The sequence below is a fragment of the Apostichopus japonicus genome, chromosome 12 (assembly GCF_037975245.1).
Source record: "Apostichopus japonicus isolate 1M-3 chromosome 12, ASM3797524v1, whole genome shotgun sequence".
Lineage (NCBI taxonomy): Eukaryota > Metazoa > Echinodermata > Holothuroidea > Aspidochirotida > Stichopodidae > Apostichopus > Apostichopus japonicus.
The window spans coordinates 9,894,169-9,913,819 of NC_092572.1; the positions used below are offsets into that span (position 1 = coordinate 9,894,169).

Below are 19,651 nucleotides of genomic sequence, written 5' to 3' on the forward strand. Positions count from 1 at the left end.
GTGTATACTATAATATACAAATTAAACTCGATAATATACACAATGTACACGATGATAAGAAACTTCATGGTGATAATATGAATCTACACGATGATAATATGAAAAAGTACATGATAATACTACGAAACTATACGTCTATAATAAGAAATTACACAATTACAATAAGACGCACTGTGTCTGCATATGTATGATATTCGGACATCTGTATAATGTATAAAGTATATGTAGATATCCTATAACTTGTCAGCAAAATACACGGTATGATGTTGCCGCCGTGGACTGGACAATACAAACTTATGTATCGTAAGTAATTGGTCATACGATTAAAAAAGTCACACACACACGCACACACAACAACATTCTACAACTGTGAAAACATAACAATAAGCTAACCTTTATGCGAGTCGTGAAGTTTACCTTATGAATTATATGCACACGAATTTGCGTATACGTACAGATATGCATACGCCAGTGTTTTATATCATAAGCAGTTTTAATAGTATCGTGTATTCGATTGTTATCATCGTGCGGTTCTTATTATTATCTTGATCATTATTATTATCATCGTGTAAACTCAGTATATTATGGTGTATTTTAAGTATATTATTATATAAATTTATATTATTATCATATAGTATCACATTATCATCAGTTGTGATCATTTTGGCGTTCATAACAATATGGTGTATTGCTAATAATTTAGATCTTGAACTCTCTAATTCCTCCTTGTGCAAGCGTATAGTGCTTCATTTGCTAACCGTTGAATTATAGGCAGAACACAACATCTTTTGTATTACGGGTTAGGAACGCTACGTTAGTACGTATTCTGTACATGGTAGCATAGTATTCCCGGTCATGAAATTAGCGGGGACATCAGCCTAAGCAACGATACAGTAAGCGAAGGATGATCAACTGTTGTATCCTTTGTTTGAACAGCGATAACGTAACAAATTCTTCATTCTATTTCATATAATTTCTATCATATAATTGTAGCGACATCAAAACTGTGGTAAGGCAAAGGATTCATACAAACAATTATTGTTAATAATCCACCCTAAATTTTTAAACTAAAAAAAAAACAGTATGTATGTGTACTTTGTCTACATTGCAACTGATATCCATTGTTTCAATATTCTTTGCATGAAAAATATGCCTTCATTTGTAGCATTTCTAGCTCTCTAATGTTGAAAGAGATTGACCAATAAGGATTAGTTTTCAGCACACGATGGTGACGGAACAGAAATCAACCTTTGAGAATGCAAGTGCTTAATATGATATTTTCCAATACTTATTGTTAATACTAATAATTGTTTTTCGAGTTTTAGAAATATTACCGCTTAATATTATCGTAACTTACCAATGCTTCTTAGATAATCGTTTAGTTTAACGAACGGTATACGTATCATAATGTAGGAAAAACAATTATAGCAAGTACGATTTTAATTTATAATTTGCATAAACTCTTCCATTTTGTCTTTTGCTTAGCAAGCTACGTTAATGCTTCTGTTTCTAGCGAATGCCAATAATTTTAGTTTAATAGGACGGCTCAAGAATTTTTACAAATAAGAGCGTTATCATCCAATTATCATAGAATTATCAGACGCTGTTTGGCTGTCGGTAGAAAATTGTTACACATGCTACAGCTGTTACAATAAGAACTGTAGTACAGCTGTGTAACTCTTGTAAAGCTCAGAAAATTAATAAAAAAACGACCGGTGATTGGATACTATAATGTGTTCATTTTAAAGAGAGGAAAGCACGCAATGATGATAGAGAAATTGAAAAACAGTCAATACTATTAACAACAATATAACCATAACAATAGCCGAGGAAATCATTTATGCTGTTAATTTAGGAAAAACAGGATGCCGATAGACGAAACATAACGCATGACGAACCAAGACATCATGTGTTATTTTTTACTTATATATCTGAGAACAATATAATTGAACCTTTCTAGACCTTTTTATCTAACGATGTTAGTCCATCTGTTTCCCATACATGCTATTTAAGTAACAATAGTGGTAGTAACGCGATTATACGATTGAGACATTGTATATTATTTCGTATAATTTAAGTCAGATAAACCCACTTTTATCCCGTTTGATTGATAGTAAGTGTTGCATTTATATCTTTAATGTGAATCCTTGGCTTAGGGTAATATGTTGCTTGCATACACAAAGCAATAATATATATAGTTTAAGAGCAACTATAATTTATTATTTAAAAGTATTATTGAACTATCTAGACCTTTTTATCCAATGACGTTAGGCCGGCTGTTTCTCATACATGCTAGTTAAGTAGCAAGAGTGGTAGTAACACGATTATACAATTGAGTAATTGTAGAGTATTTCGTATAATTTAAGTCATATTTGACTGTTTGATTGGTAGTAAGTGTTGCATTTATATCTTTAATGTGTATCTTTGGCTTAAAAGAATATGTCGCTTGCATACACAAAGCAATAATAAATATAGTCTAAGAGCAACTATAATTTATTAATTTCCAAACATTTGCCCACATGTTGCGAAAAAAACGCTACATACTGTACCGCATAATTCCTGATATGTAGGTACGCTCTTAAATGACAAAAAAAGCCTCGAAGATATTGTTTTTATCTTATCTTGGGGTGAATTATTTGGGTACAGCGTATAAATGTGAATAACCCATGATAGTCGTTCCATGACGTGACGGCAGGTAATCTGTCTATGTAATTATCACCATTAGACCTTGAACTTTGTCAAGGCTTTTATTCAACTTTCGTTTTGCAGTTTTTATTGTACTGTGAAGTACCGCCATCGTTGACTTACATACATACCGCTATGGAGCCTTTGAAACGGTAGGAATATAACTTAATACCTTATGACATTGTTCAACATTAATTTACAAATAATTATGACAAAGGATAAAATTAAATTTATTTGTTCGAGTTTGGTGTTGCATTGCATTTACTTACAATTTCTACACTTTAATGAATGCTCACGTAAGAATTCAACATGAGCTATAATATTGCAATAGCATATATTAAATGTTGGAGTAATATATAGGATATAGAACTCTTGTAAGCTGAAGTAAATAGTAAGATAAATGCTATATAAGCACGTGACATAGGTACGTTTAACCATTCCGTAAGAAACAAACAGTGAAATAGAGGTTGAACACAGCTTAACGTAGCAATGTAGCAGTGGCTAGCAATACGTCCCAGGCTAATATCCATTTTTGTGGTTCCACGAGGAAGTTACCATTGTTTGTTGTGGATACCTGCTGCAATTAATCATTAGTAGTATTTGTTAAAACCAGTAAAATAGTATATTACTGCAACTGCCGACTGATCTGACATTCAGATTGATTTTATTAATAGCTATCTGATACTATCTGATATAAGTTTAGTTCATTTCAACATTGGCTTACTCTTCATCTTCTCTTTAATCTCGTTCGCTGTAAGGACCATTCTGACAATCGTATTACTGCTACTTGGATTAATATCAACCAACGGTAAGTTAAACATATCTATGATAAAGTGTTCAATATTTGGTGGGTATTCGTTTCATGCTTAGGAGATGACGCAAGAACGAACTAAAATTTCTCTATTTATGATTCAGATTAATTGTGAGTATACAGAACCGAAATCGCAACATGTTGACTTTAATACCCACTCATTATGTGCATCTTGTTCTAGTGCATGCATATATTACTAAGGCTCCATCGAGTGGTGTCTTCCTGGAAGGTAGTGATGTTACATTGACTTGCGTTGTTGAAGGCAATGACAACGTTGTATGGGAAGATTTCAGTGATGCGACAGAGATTTTCATTGGCAAGGACAAGAACACAGGAAGGAAGAAGTATGACAACTTTGAGATAAGTTCAGTTGATGGAGATTTCAGTTTAACTGTAAAAGACGTCCAGATATCAGATGAAGGGAACTATGTATGCAAAGACAGAGACAGACTCGCAAAAGCCACAGTGACAATCGAAGGTAATACATTTCAAAGCTCTACAACCTATTTAAAGCTAAAAAAGCATTAAAGTCCTCAGTTTCAAGGCAATAAGGAAAACAAAGCTCACTAGACAAAAATCATCGTATTGGAGCATGATCAACCTTTATGTCTCTGTTATTATTTTAGTCATCTGTCAATCATATCAAAAATATTATGTTCAACCATATATTCCCACAAAGGTATTAACATATTGAGCTGTTACCATCTGAATCAAGGTAATATTCAATATGAATATAGATTGCAGTTGGAATTCGAAATTATGATGCCCAGAGAGGATACTGTATTGCAGTAGTTTTAACTTGTGTAACTTTAATGCGTCAAAACTAGGGCCTATCATATATGTTAATCTGTCGAATACGTATCTTACATTGACAGTATTACCATACGTGTACCTCTCTGTAAAGCAATCAGAAGCTACACAAGCACCACATACAAGTACAGAAGTAAACATTACGTGTTCTGCATACAACGCTAGACCTGCTGTGTCTGTGTTCGAGCTAAATGTCGTTGGTAGTGAGAAGACGGTGAATATAACAAACGATAAATCCAATCAAAACGAAGATGGAAATACCTATAATTCATCAGTTACCGTTCCATACATCATGTCATCGGAAGAAATGTCTGTATCTTGTCGAGTATTTACCGCTGGACGGTCGCTCAATCTCACTGAAAACTTCAGTAAGTTATTTGTCATGTTAATCAATGGTATATATTTAAGCTGAAAATGGCGTGAGGGAAAAATGAATAGAATGAAAAATGAAATGAATAGAAAACAGCATCAGAAGGCCTAGGAATGGAGCTCGATGGAAAATCTACCACAAACTATCAATCTGTCAAGTACTCTTCTATCAATTGACTACAAGAACCTAATGCACAATTCTTTTAAGCCTGTCGTTGATAACATTTTCAATTCACAGGTTACTAGTTTCAATAAAATCGATGTAGGCTGGTTTAACTATGGCGTAATTCAAAAGTAAATGGCTTAAAGTTAAAAACAAATTACAAATTGTAAACTTAATTTTAACCTTTAATTCACTTTTGATGTAGGACCTTATAAGTACCATATTGGGCCATTCATATTCATTCTGTAAGACAAACTGAAGGATTGTCGCGTCAGTAGTACAACAACGGACATGAAACTGGTGTCAATGATTAGTTAATAATAGTTCTCCACGAACCTTGTCCTGATCAATGACAAAAAGCTTTAAACTTTAACACAAACAGATATACCGAGATGTAACATCACAATCTCTGGTAACGAGGTTAGGTGTTCATGCCAAGCTAATCCACCAGTGACCACGTATTACATGGATGTTAATGGATATAAACATGATGGGGATGTTTTGTCTCTTGAAGAAGTCGAACCGATGAATATTAGATGTTTTGCTACAAACGAATTAGGAACCGGGCAGTCCGATCTTCTGTTTCCTGACGACATGCATAGTAAGTGTATGTGTTTCAATAGAGGCATGGACCCTATATGGAAAGTATAATGGGCAGTGCTTCTTAATTATTTGTTGAAAAAAGAAAGAAAATAAGCTAGGACCAGAAACTCATACTGTTAATCACTTTTCATGATAGTGTCCTAATACCAAAATGTATGTACAACTTGCATTTTGTTTCCTTAATGAGGGTTTTTGGTCAAAAGGAATAAGTCTAATCATCTCACATGTTTTGCTCTATGCTCCTTATCTAATGGGAAATTATTCAGAAACCGAAACTCATTTTTCAGTAGACAGAAAGAAGATGGCCCTAAACAGATGCTTCATTTTTTTTTAAACTAATCGTAAACTTTTGAATTTTTATGATATGGTTTATAAACATTTCTAAATTGTTCTCATAAATCTTTATACCAGGACTTTAGGTCAATACTCTGTTATGTGAAGAAACGAAAAACCATCTTTTTCAACTTTTCTCCCTGAAAAAGGTTTCAGTTTAGTCCCAGTAACAGTGATCGTGTCAGTTGTTATCTTTCTGGTGGTTCTAACAGTTATTTACATCAGATGTCGACCCGGTCCGAGGGAAAAAAAATCAGACGGTAATTTTGTATCTTTGTACATATAATCGGATGTAATTATATGAATTCATGGACACAATATTTTATGGAAGGATGAATGGATAGATTGGTAGGTGGGTGGGTGTTTGAGTGGGTCACTGTCTGCGTGTTGATATTATGCATGCCTGGCTGGATGTAATCATGCAGGTGTGAATGTGGTTTCCTTGATCGATAAGTGAGCGGCTGGGTACAAGAACATATGTGTGAATGAATGGATTGATAGATGAATGGATGGCTGGTCGATCGGATTGCAACATAAATGGATGGATGTGTTGATGGAAGAATATATATCCATTTATAATTGAATGATTAAATGTATGGAAGAGATGCATATTTGATATGGTATATAATTAATATTCTATTTTACTGAAAAATTATATTTTCTGTCAATGAAATATATCAACAGCAGTACTCGACCTTCATGTGATACGATGGCAACAAATACCTCTGATGTGAATGTCTCTGAATAGAGAGTTTTACTTACGTTGCAAAGCAAAACCATATTTTCGTTAATATGAACTAACAAATGGTTCACGAAGTCGAAACATTAATCTTTAGTGCCATCAACAGTGGTCAAGTCTTTTAATCTGTAGACGAAAGCTGCTAGCTGACGCTACAGTTTTATAATAATCTTGAATGCGTAAATTATCTGGCCTGATAAAACAATGATTTCCAGATTTTGAGGAAGAAAACATTCCGCGGTTGATACTTTTGCTACAATTGGCTCGCGTGTTCTACACCCGGCTTTGAAAATGAACAACTTTCGTAACTCTAAGTCTGAAAGCGGACTGCTAATTCGAAAACGCACCGTTCAAATTATTTTGCACAATAATTAACACTACAAATAATTACTTCTTAAACACAAACTACAACTGCTTAAATACCCTTAAATCGTTAAGTCGTATGATATGCAATAAAAGCATTTATAATCTACTACTGATCATTCTAACTGGATACCCATCAATTAGTTTCGCATGGAGTGTAGTTTGTAATTTTGATGTATATATTTTTCAATTTAAACAAATAGTATTGACATTGCTATGATTAACTACATAATGTTACACAGGCCTTAGAAGCATACAAAGAAAATTCCTAGTTAGATATATATATTCGTAAGGCCAGCAAGTTCTAACTAATAGTATTACACTACATAAGCCTATATTATACATGTTTGTGACATTCATCAATATTACATTGAGGTGAATATTCTTTGTCCCACGAGATAAGTTAATTCTCAAATTAGTTGCATACCTATTAGAGGTTTTCCTTTGAGAATTATGAAAACAAAATAGGTGAGGCAATTTGTATTGCTGGTGCTTTTCTTAGTTACTTACAATGATATCCACGATATGGTAGGAATGTTGGTTAGACGAAAAAAATTGTATTAAATCAACTGTTTAATTGATTTAGAACTTATAAATCCTGTTGGTACCGAAAGTCCTTTCGGTACTGTAGTAGCAGAGCTCGATTCAACTTGGATAAATACGTCCAACAACAGGTGTGGTACTTAGATACTCATATTGTAAAAAAAGAAAACACTCTTTGTCTAATTTTCAGATCTAATAAGGTCATGAGAATAAGTTTGGAAATCTTAACTCAATATTTTCGAGTCACGATAGTACAATGTATGTAACATTTTATGCATCTGATCTAGTAGAATGCATGAATGAAGATATCATTCATTACACCGAGCTTGTAATAATTACATTAGTATTCATTGCCTTTTTTTTATTAGGAATGTCGTATTCAAAATGTTTCGTTTTGATAGAGATAATATTGATGATTTTCTTCCCACAGAAGAGCAACGTCAAGAACATGGTGCTAACAAAGAAGAAAGTGTCAATCTAATCCTTAAGTCGTGAGTAACTTGAAACAGTGCAGAGCGCAATATTTAGTACAATTTTTTAAATGGCATTTGTTACTTTAACCTATCTCTACATTCGTCCCTTTGTTACTTTTGCATAATATACATTCTTACGTCTGTTCTTACTATCTAGATGTGATTTGTATAACAGTACTCCACATCAGCTGGAAGTTTTGTTAAACATTGATACTAACCTGTTTGCTTTTTCCTGTTTTCTTAGAGAACACAAACCACCTGGCAACGAAGGTAATTATAATATAAAGTATATAAAACAACATTTCATCTGCTTCTAGCATATAACTTTGACTAAGATATAAGAAATGTTGGTATCGTCGCACGTTTCTTTTTGATAGAGATAATATTGATGATTTTCTTCCCACAGAAGAGCAACCTTCAGTACATGGTGCTAAAGAGGAGGAAAGTGTCAAACAACCCTCTCAGACGTGAGTCACTCGAAACAGTGCAGAGCGCAATATTTAATACAATTTTCGAAATGGCATTTGTTACATTAAAATAACTCTACATTCTTGTATTTGTTACTTTTGCATAAGTATACATTCTTATGTGTGTTCTTGCTAACTAAATATGATTTTGATAATAGTTCCACATCAGCTGGAAGTTTTGTTAGACATTGATACTAACCTGTTTGCGTTTTTCTTCCGTTATATTAGTGAACAAATACCACATGGCAACGAAGGTAATTATAATGTGAAGTATATAAAGCAACATTGCATCTGCTTCTAGCAAATAACTTTGACTAAGATATAAGAAATTGTTGCATGGCCGCACGATGAAAAGTAAAATTGTTGATGGACATTAATTATTGTACGTAAAACGATGCATAACACAAACTCTTCACAATCCTGTGTGACCACTACATACTTTTTGCACAAATGGATATTAAGAACATTGTGTTGCTAAGAGTACGCCTACATTTCTTCTTTTCTTCTATAGAAATGTCCGATAGAAAAAATACAGACGATGAGGAAGCTTCAAGTATTTCCCCTAATCTGGGAGTACTGGACTGTTCTATCACAATTAACAAAAGTATAATATTCAATCATTCACTTCGAGAAAAACAAATGCATCGTAATTTAACAATGAGAGCACACTTGTTTCTGCTTGTTATTTCCTTCAGTGACTCGTCATTTCCACAAACGGATCTAACCAGCGACTCCAAAGGTACATATTTATGATTTTACTTCATACCTCACATGACCTATGTTAACAAGACAATACCATTAACACTCCACCATACAATAATTACTACGTACTCTAGTACTAGGAACTGTTTTTTTGTTAACAAACTTGATAATGGTAAATCCAAAATTGAGCTTGGTTGTCTTGAAAGCATACCAATAGGAACAACAGATTAGACCATGGTATTTCAGTAAAATATCTCATAGTTTCCTCTACAACCAAAGACAAAGCTGTCGTCACTCGTAGTTCTTAGAATGCACTTGCCAGTTACACACTTTGCCTAACAATAATTACTCATTCAGGGTTACAGTAACTTAACACTTTCTGATATTGGAGACGTGAATGTAATAATTGTTTTCAACGTTTTATCATCTCTTGATCTGAAACAATGCTATGTGGACAAACATTTTTTTCAAATGAAAACGCTTACATTTTAGTTTCTAAATTTGTCTTTAAATCTGTCTTCAGAGGTAACAATATGGTATGATAGACAAATTCATAAGAAACAAAAATAAAGTTGGCATTTTAGGCAGTTGTGTTTGATCAAATTACACAAACTTAACTCATTGTCTTCAAGATACATGTATTCATTTGTTGGAGAGTATTGGCTAGGTACTCATCTTCAAGAAAACTATCGAGGATATAATATAAATAATTCAACATATATTTCCACCCATAAAGATTTTCAGCCCCCAAAAATACTGTACTTGTGGGGTTATTTAATTTATTGTTATCACAACATAAGTATGACATATGACATAGAATGAGATAAGAAACAAAACTTATACAAATACTATATTTGTGGGGTTATTACAAATATCTTTTCAGAATGAGATGTCACACAATAGCTTATATATGTCTAACTAACAAGAACACGTGGATGACACAGAATCAGTTCCTCAAAATAAAGAAAGCCTGTCAAATGTAGACGTCTTTCTACGTTATGACAACACCTATAGTACCATAATTAAGTAGTAAAACAAGTTAGTAAAAGCATACGTTTGGAGTTGCCCTGACCTAAGCCTTTCATCCCTAAGAAATTAATGATATATTATGACTATTTTCATCAAAACATTGTGTGACATTTAATAAAGCCCGGTCAAAAAATATGGCAAATATTGTTTGTTTATTATGTCCATTTAATTTCATAGATCCAGAGAAGTTCATAAGTAAAATTCTATTGCAAGTCAATAAAGACTGGGAAATTTTCGCCGTTGACACTTTAAACATATCAGAAAGAGTTGTGAAAGAAGCAGTGATGAAAAATAACAACTTAGAAGGTGAGAATTTCATTATTTTGATTAAGAATTGGTATAGACGCTAACTGGCAAATAATATAAGAAAATTATCTATTAAATTGTTTTGGATTTCACCAGAATTTTTTTATAAAATTAATCGTCCGCATGATTCTAGATTATATTCAATTAGATTGTACCTTGCATAGAAATAATTCTTGCCATTGAATTCATCGCAGACCAAATAAACGCAGCTACTAAAAATATGACATCTGATCACATCGAGGTATTAGACAAAAATGCAGAATTGTGGAAGAAATTTGGCTTTGAATACGTTAAGGGAGAAAACGGATGCTTCTTACAACACATTACCAACACACAAGCTGGTAAGTGTATTAGTTAATTTGCTCTTTTGTTGAGAGCAACCATTTAATTTGAGTTTGTGGAAACCTAAGATCTTAGTAACAGGTTATTTTTACTAGTGTCTGCAATGTCTCTGCAAATTTATTTCTTACCAAACTACTTGTAGTGGGTGGGTAAATATTCCCTTTACCACCGCCCGGCTTCGAAGCCAATTAAAAGAGTTCATCATGTAACTAGTTTTATTCTAAATCACTCATTTCTTATTGTTTAATTATTACTCTGCATGTAAGTCTGGACGTGTCGTGTAATTATGTATTATCATGAGTATGTTATGCAATATTGCTATAATACTCTTCCCATCTCCCTTTTTGAATTGCAAGGGGCTCTACAAACATATTAACTCTGATTTTATTTTGTCTTTAATATCTAAACATGAAGTGCAACTCGTTAACATCCCGCTTCCTCTCCGCTTTAGACTACATTTATCGTGTTTTTTTATAAACACAATTGGATGTGGTAGTAGATTTCTGCTACTTTTATAATGTGCAAGTTTTTAACGATATTTGTGCTTTCGTGGTTTATTTTCTTACAAACGCCTTTTTCTAAAGTATTTATTATTGATAAATTCAATTTTAAATTTCAAGAAATTTTTCATTTTAGACTTAATGCTAGAAGCATCCCAGGAGAATGCTGTTACGAATATTTCAAGTAGGTTCGTTTGACTTTTTCTCTTTAGTTGAAATAAGTCTTAAAAGTAAAACATCATACGATGACTGAGAGGAACGAAATAATCCAATCAATATTACATGACATAATGTAGTCATTGAAACAAGACAGTTCCAATTGAAAAAAAATGTCTACACATTTTTCTACTGCTACTTTTAGTCCCGGAAGTGACGACATATTAGTCTCATGCGGAATCAGAATTGGTAAAATTGGAATGAAAAATCTTTTGAAAGCATTCGGCGAAAAGTATACTGGAAGTGAGGATGGTGCCACTATCTTGAAAATGTTAGAGCATACGAATGTGATAAGGAAACCGTATGTCAATCTTTTGCGAAAACTTACAAAGTGCAAAATCTATGGAGCGAGGAAAATACTACTTTTCAAATTCGAAACAGGTTGGTGAATTATGATATTGCAAAGTAACCTACGACATTGTCAAGGTCGCACAAATTTACAACTTGTTTTTAGTTCTAACTTATATTTCTACAAGGTCACAGTTTTTGAATGTCAATGTGAAGCTTTTGTATGTTAAAAGCAATTAATATGATATGTGTTAATATTATTTGATAAGTGAGAATATATTTCGATTTAATATCTCACTTGAAAATAATATCACGGTATCAGCGCTATTGTTTAAGTTTGTAATAAGAAATAAAGGAACTAGTTCGAAACGCATTCCTATGACAGTACATAGTTTTACGGGTATTCAAATATCTTAATTCGTAAACATTTACTATATTGTGATCCATAATTTACTATATAATGTAGTTTGCTCTTTGAAGTCATTGTTTCCTTCCGTAGCTTTGGTTGCCTTTGTAAGAAATTGAGATTAAAGTGGATTGTATGAATGACACGGTAATATGGTTGCAACATCACCATCACAACAATGACATGTCCAAGTTACGTTACTACCTTTTCAAATTATGTATTAGATTTACAGCAACTAAAAGCCACCATACGAAACTATGTGAAGAATGACTGGGAAATATTTGCAATCGAAATTTTAGACATACCAAAAAAACTTGTAGAGGATGCGGTTATAAACTACGACACTTACAAAGGTGAGATGTACTATTTTGTTCTTATTGTATATATATATATCGATGTTAATTATTAAATATATACAACCTAATAAGTAAAATGGAAGAATCATCTGAAAGAAGAATTTGTCTTGAATCTGAGTTCCAGTACCGCAATCATAGATTCTTTAGTGTTAAATCCTCAATATTATCCGGAAATGACAAATATTTCCTACGATTGTTTGTAGATCAAATTGAGGTAGTTATAAGAGAAATAACAGCGGAGCATATTGGAATGATGGATGACATCAACACGCATAACAAGTTGGAGAAAAAAAGGATACTGTCGGAGTTTAACCTTCAATCTGTTGAGAAAGATGGTAGATATAACTTCAGAAACCTGGACAGCACACAATCTGGTAAGACTGTTTGATGTGTTTCCCACTATTAAAAGACTTTATTTTTAAGCAATTACGAGTTTTTATCTACATATGAGAGTTAGTAAAACCAAAACCGACCAGATCATATAAGATGGCTTTTGAAATGTTTGTATACTCCACTCCAGAAGTGGTTACGTGTCAACAACATGCATGTATACATTGTATGTGTGTTTGACCGTACAAGTAAGTCGTTAAGCTCAAGTCATCACCATTCACCTCGCACGAATTGAATTACACTGTGAAGGTGGCATTGTGTCCGGTAGACAATTGAGTCCCGTTTGGGTGAGTTTCAAACAAGTGTACACGTAGCTTTGTCGTTGGATTAATATTTACAAGTAGCACTAGTATATAATATACTAGGGTCTTACTCTCATACTGCAATTATCGACATTTCTTTGATTTTCAGAGGCTAACTTAGTATCTTATAAACAATAATTGCGAACAATATCATGTGTATGTTACTGAACTTATTTAAACTTCAGAAAAGTCGTCAAACGAAGATATCATCTGCAAACAAGATCCACCAACGATCGAGAGCAGGTCTGTTAACTTTCTCTATTTGTCCTATTATGTGTATTATATGAACTTTACGTTTATGTCTTCATGTGGCCGCAATGTATACGCACTAGCAATGTAATAAATGCAAAAGCTAGCACATGTTTCAAAACGACATTTTGTGTTTAATTTTCTATTCTCATTTCTTATTCTATTAACCATCGACTTTGGTAACAAAAGAGACGATATGTTAAAATTATGCAGAGAAAGAATTGGGAAAGTTGGGATTCGTAGACTTTTGGCAGCATTGACAAAAGGCGATATTGAAACTGAAGATGAAACCAACGTCTTGGAGAAGCTGCATAAAGATGGAACAATAAAAAAAGACTGTGCAAATTTGCTCTCAAACCTTTCAGACTGCAAACTGTTTCGAGCAAGAAAGATAGTGATTGCTTATTTAGAAGCAGGTTTGTTATAATTTTTAAATTTAAATGATATGAAGATATGTGATACAAAGTCTCAATAAAATATCTTGAAAATTCTAAAATTGCTCATTTTTTTAACATATTGCGTTGATGGGATATGTATTGGTAATACTGATATATTTATAATTATCATAATATCATTATTGGTTCGTTTTGATTTCAATTTGGTAATCTGACTATTTTTAACATACTGCTCCATAATTGTAGAATTGTACCATTCGTGCTACCAAATAAAGCTATTTTGGTATAACTGTTGCCATTCGTACCATCAAAAGTTATTGCGAATGTGTTCCTTGACTTGTTTGAAATGCCCGTCTCCGTAAGTATGTACGCGTACATTTGGAATGATGTAAATGTAATATAAAATACTGGAAAATTATCAAAGTCCATATTATTAGAGCTGATGCCCTGTAACTAAAGTTAACCACTCCGGATCTGATATATTGGTGCTAATACGTTACCTTCGAAACATATGTTAACTCTCACTCATAAAAATGACTATTTCACCACAGACCTTTGGAATTACATCACCGATAGCATCTGTCCACAAATATCTTTGGACTGGGAAATTTTTGCAGTCGATGTCCTGAAGTTGCCTCCTAGAAAAGTTGTGGATATAATTGAACACACTAAGGACGAGAATGGTAAATCTCACTTGAAAAGCGCTTTGTCGTTATGTTTATTGAAATGTAGCACAATTATATGTATGTCTAGAGTATTAAATCTAAGTTGAGGGGGCACAGAAGTTCATTACCAATAGTAAATATGATTTTGATTTGATAGTTTATCACCAAAATAACTGCCCGGTATAATGCATATTTAATGCACTCAACAGCACAATGAATTATTCCAGTTTGAATGTTTTAAATTGAAACCGCACTGTTTTTACAAACACTCCCTCTTTACTCATCTAAAAAATGTTTTATTCAATGTTTGGCAAATGACGCGATTCTTAAAATAATTAATTTTAATAAAACAGAGAGCTAAACTGTAAATTTTTCATTAACCTAAAGGTCTACTAGTAGTTCCTACACTGGGTAGCTTGATGTTCCGGTACCCGGAATCACCCAAACCTCTGCCTCGCCCCCCCCCCCCCTACCACGACTAAGTACTTTAATACCCTGTTCTCATACAAATAGACTCGCTACCAATAATTCATCCAGAAAAACATACCAAACGATCACAAAGGAGTTTGGATTTCTATTTTAAGTTGTTGTAAATCTACGTGGATAGAGCACAGAAGTCCAAGGGCAGGAAGAATGTGATATTAAACGAAATCTATAGAAATAACTTAAATAACCGCTAAGCACAGTGGATCATCGGTGCTTTTTTTCAACAAATGACAACAAATTTTTGGTTCTAGGTTTAATGGATTCCCACACATGGCACTTTGTGTTCTAATTGTTGACTTGTTATCAATATCTCCAAGAAATGTCTGAATTAAAAAAGAAAAGAAAAAAAAAAGCACTTTTACAAGAATCAAACAGAGAACAAACGGGTATTGTTTAATGTTTAAGGAAAAGGGTAACTTACAGTTGATGTAAAGATCACTGGACCCCGACACCCTTAATATCTTGGCTCTCCGCCCCTGGCCGATTATGTTAATATATGTGTTCTCGCACATAAACTCAATACTCCAATTATTTGTTTGTATCAATGTTATTTCGACGACAATGAAACAAATGATTCACACTGTATTCCATTATGAAATTTTGACTATGTATTATATATATGTATATAAAGTAAAGGTTTAGTGACATAACATTGAGTAATGAACAGTTGAAATAAGCTGTAAAAATTATACAAAAAAAAAAACATTTAAACGGCTGCAACTGAGTCTTAATTTATCATAAACAGTTTAAGGATAATGTTTTCTTCATAAATGTTAACTAACAAATTATTCAGTGAGCAAAATGATGCTAGTTTGTTGTATAGCAACTTCCTATTTCGGGAAATGCGTTCTTGAATTCTCGAAAACCTGCCTTAATTCAAATAGGGAACCATTTCTTATGTAAAAGATCAGACGATATAAATCAATATATTTGATTTTCTGTTAACTTTTCAGGGCAGGTGCTGAGCATGTTTAGAAAATGGAGGCATGCGTGCGGTCATGAGACGGGAATTTCGAAGCAGTTTCTGCAAGATCTCATCAACGCCAGAGAAATCAGCAGTAAAACACTGTCAAAAGACAACAGACCAAACAATTCAAAAGGTACAAAAAAAGACTTAAATTGTATTATCAGCCTGATTCATTGTAGAAAATTGTAATCAAGTATGAATTTAACATAAGTTCTGATAAGTAGATACCAGAAAGTAAATTGTCTTGACGCAATGTGTAAGTTTACTTTTGGAAGTCACAAACTGCCAGTAAGTTAATTTACGTATTTGCTTCGGATAACAGGTTTGAAATATTTAGCTTCTTGAAAACTTGCTTCGCTTAATCAGTTTATTAGCTACATTAAGCGATGCAATAAATGTGTTATGAAATAATAATTTTCTAGATGCGGGTCTATGGCATTAGCACCTGGCATATGAATTCACAACGGCTTGTATTTGTATTAAAATGGGGAGAGGATAAAAGGAACTGATTAGAAGAACTTTTGGGGGAAAATGTTCTTATATATAATATAGGCACATTATTACTATTACTTGACTTGCACAAGGAATTTCCTAAAGATTTACGTTTGAAAAAAAAAGTGATAAGTATACACAAAATCGTGTCTAGCAAATCCAACACATCTTTCAGCCGAAATACTAAATTACTCAGGTCACGTTTTACTTGATATACTCAACGGAATAAAATGAATGCCATCAGAAATAATTGCATATTGAATAACGTGTATTGTTTTACATATAACTGTCAGGAAAATATGGGGGCAGCCAATTAGACCTGCAGAGTGCAGAATATTTGTATCTTAATTTATTACTTTTTATGTCTCAGACCTCACTTTGCATCAAAGCTATTATCACTTTGAGCATTATAATTTCAGAGACTTTAACATTTTGAATTATTCTCAACATAAACCATAAAATTATCAGTTGTTGTGATACGTTTCTCATTTTTAATCAGTATGTTTGTTGTTTTATTTTCTTTTATAGGGAAACCCACCAACGGAGGTGATTGCAGGTATTCATTTTCACAATATTTATAACTGTGTTTATTCTTTTTATTTGCTGTGATCAAATGTTCCTCGCTATTTAGTTGAACCTAATACAATGTTAAAGGATATATACCTGTATTACATGGGGTTCCTAAAATTCAATGTATTATAACCGTGTTTTGTTTTTATTGACAGTGAAGAGTTTTCGAAGATGTTAACACATTTAAGCAAGAGAATTGGTGTTTTTGGAAGAAAACGATTGGAAGAAATCAACTCTAAGGGTGTAAAAGTCAGAATTTTTGGACCACCAGAGGAGTTTCCAGTCAATGAAAGCTTTAACTCTCTAGGACAATTGTGCTTTATGTTGTATGAAGCAAACCTATTTACAGCAAGAGATGTAGTCATAACCTACATTGAGAAACGTATGATACTTTTTCATTTTAAATTAAATTATCTTGGTTGATGCATTATCAATAATGGAATCTTCTATAGTTTACACTTTTTGCTGTATGGGCAACTTTTAGTGTATTGTTTTCTTAATTAATATCTACATTTGCCCCTAAACATGAAGGTGAAGGGAATATAATAACATGGTAAGTCGGCCATATTAAAACTAACTGCATTACCATTCTAATATGTGTGTTATGCTAAGGATTTAAGAGTAATTCTTGGTAGAAATTCAATCTCGCCATTTGCTCAGATGGATTAAGGTGAATCAGTCATTGTTAAATAGTGTCGACATTATTCCATCAGGAAAATCTTCTCAACCCCTTAAGAGCCTGGGGTATTTGTCCTCCTAATTTTATGACAATCCACACCAGTGCTCATATCATATTTACATGTGCTACTTCAGATTGAAAAAGTACCATCCATATATTCGTAAAATGTGTCCTTTCCGCATTAAATTGACATTTATTTTCTTCAAACATTTCTCATTTACATCAAAGTCACATGTTCACCTACAAATTGCACGCTCTTCACGACCCATTTGTTTGGTATGATCCAATATAAATGTCATGAGGTCTATCCTTTTTCAATCTCATTCATATACTTAGAACTACATGAGGTAATAGAAACCATTTCGAAGAAAAGAGCATCTGATTGGGACGAATTAGCATTGTATGGCTTATCCCTATCCGGTAATGATGTTGCTTACCTAGAGAGAGCAGCCGAGTCAAACGAAGGCAAGTAGTTTGTGATTCATGAACGTTGAATATGTCAACATCATCTATAATCGGTACACTTTAAGTTTGGCATTGACCTTGCTTTAGACTGAACTTGTTCTTTTTAAAATAAGAGGTTTACTCTTGTGTTATGTAAAGTACCTCACTGCAATTAAGTGCACACTTCTTATGTGATACATGTGACATAATTGTCATGAACTGAAAAAGTACAATGGGAAACTATTCTTGTTGCCATCAGTATTTGTTTTATATCCTCAAGGGGACTGTCAAGAGTATGTTATAGGATTATATGTTGATAAAAAGAGTCCAATATTAACATTAACTTCATTCAACAGTATTTATTTACGTAGTTTTTACTTGTCTATTACTTAGCACGAGTACTCATGGCTATCTGCAAGTGGATGAGAACAAAGAAAATCAATAAAGATGTTCAGAAGACCTTGCAACAAAAAGCCTCTGATACTATATCTAAGATTAGGTACTGAATAAATAAATAATATATATATATATATATATATATATATATATATATATATATATATATATATATATATATATATATATATATATATATATATATATATATTTATATATATATATATATATACATATATATATATATATATATATATATATAAAGAGAGAGAGAGAGAGAGAGAGAGAGAGAGAGAGAGAGAGAGAGGTGGAGAATGAGAGAGATGTGGAGCCCCTTTTGGAGTTGCTTACGTAGAACTTGTTATCTTGGGATTCTTGGCGGCACTTTTATATGAGTTCCAGACGTTTGTTAAGGTGGGATCGTTTAGCTGCGATGATGGGGTTTTTTTTTGTTAGGCAAATGTACCACCGCTTCAATTCGTTGTTGTAGGCTTGTGATATGCTGGCGATCGACCACTTGATGGTGAATGGCTTGCTGGTTTGCTTCAGCTGCCCATCATGTTATAGAGTTCCGTAGGGTTTTGTTGTTTTTGGTGGTTGAATAACTGCTTGCGGTTGTCATATCTAAGCTTGAAAGGAGTTTCAGTTAGACCTATTTGGGTCATAGAGATGTAGTTTTGTTTGGCTTTGGCTTCAAAGATGGTGTTAGCTGCCTGACAATTTCCTTTTAGTGAGCAAATGTCCTTTTGTCGGCAGTTGCTAGCTTCCTTTAAGTTCTTAGTGTTAGTGGCTGAAATGTATTTGTTGTGTCCTTTTATTATGTTGGCGATGTTGGGCATGCAGCTATAGCTGATCTTTACCATGTTTCTGTTGAATATCTTGTTAAGTACTGACGTTTTGGGTGAAATGTTTGTTGAAATTATATTTCTACATATTTCGGATCGCTAGCGTTATCATGCACATTTACAAAATTCACTTCAGACAATTCGAACCTTCATCATTGATAGAATCGACAATGATGCTGAAATTATATATCGAATAGTGCTTGATTTAGCAAGGACATTATTGCAGAACACGCATGACTCATGTTGTTGTTTTCCTTCTTCATCCAA

General features: G+C 33.1%; 1 protein-coding gene across 1 annotated transcript; it reads left to right on the forward strand.

Annotated features, from left to right (window-relative positions):
- The first annotated feature begins 2,381 nt into the window (after window positions 1–2,381).
- LOC139977931 (uncharacterized) lies at window positions 2,382–16,163 on the forward strand. The gene is made up of 21 exons (XM_071987666.1): window positions 2,382–2,837; window positions 3,444–3,493; window positions 3,678–3,974; window positions 4,372–4,674; window positions 5,221–5,439; window positions 5,924–6,034; window positions 7,850–7,910; window positions 8,137–8,162; window positions 8,299–8,359; window positions 8,588–8,613; window positions 8,871–9,098; window positions 10,268–10,396; window positions 10,591–10,737; window positions 11,375–11,426; window positions 11,600–11,835; window positions 12,373–12,501; window positions 12,708–12,878; window positions 13,382–13,439; window positions 13,635–13,861; window positions 14,392–14,523; window positions 15,945–16,163. The coding sequence occupies exons 1-21, from the start codon at window positions 2,821–2,823 to the stop codon at window positions 16,145–16,147; spliced, it is 2,883 nt and encodes a 960-aa protein (XP_071843767.1). The 5' UTR covers window positions 2,382–2,820; the 3' UTR covers window positions 16,148–16,163.
- The last annotated feature ends 3,488 nt before the right edge of the window (window positions 16,164–19,651 follow it).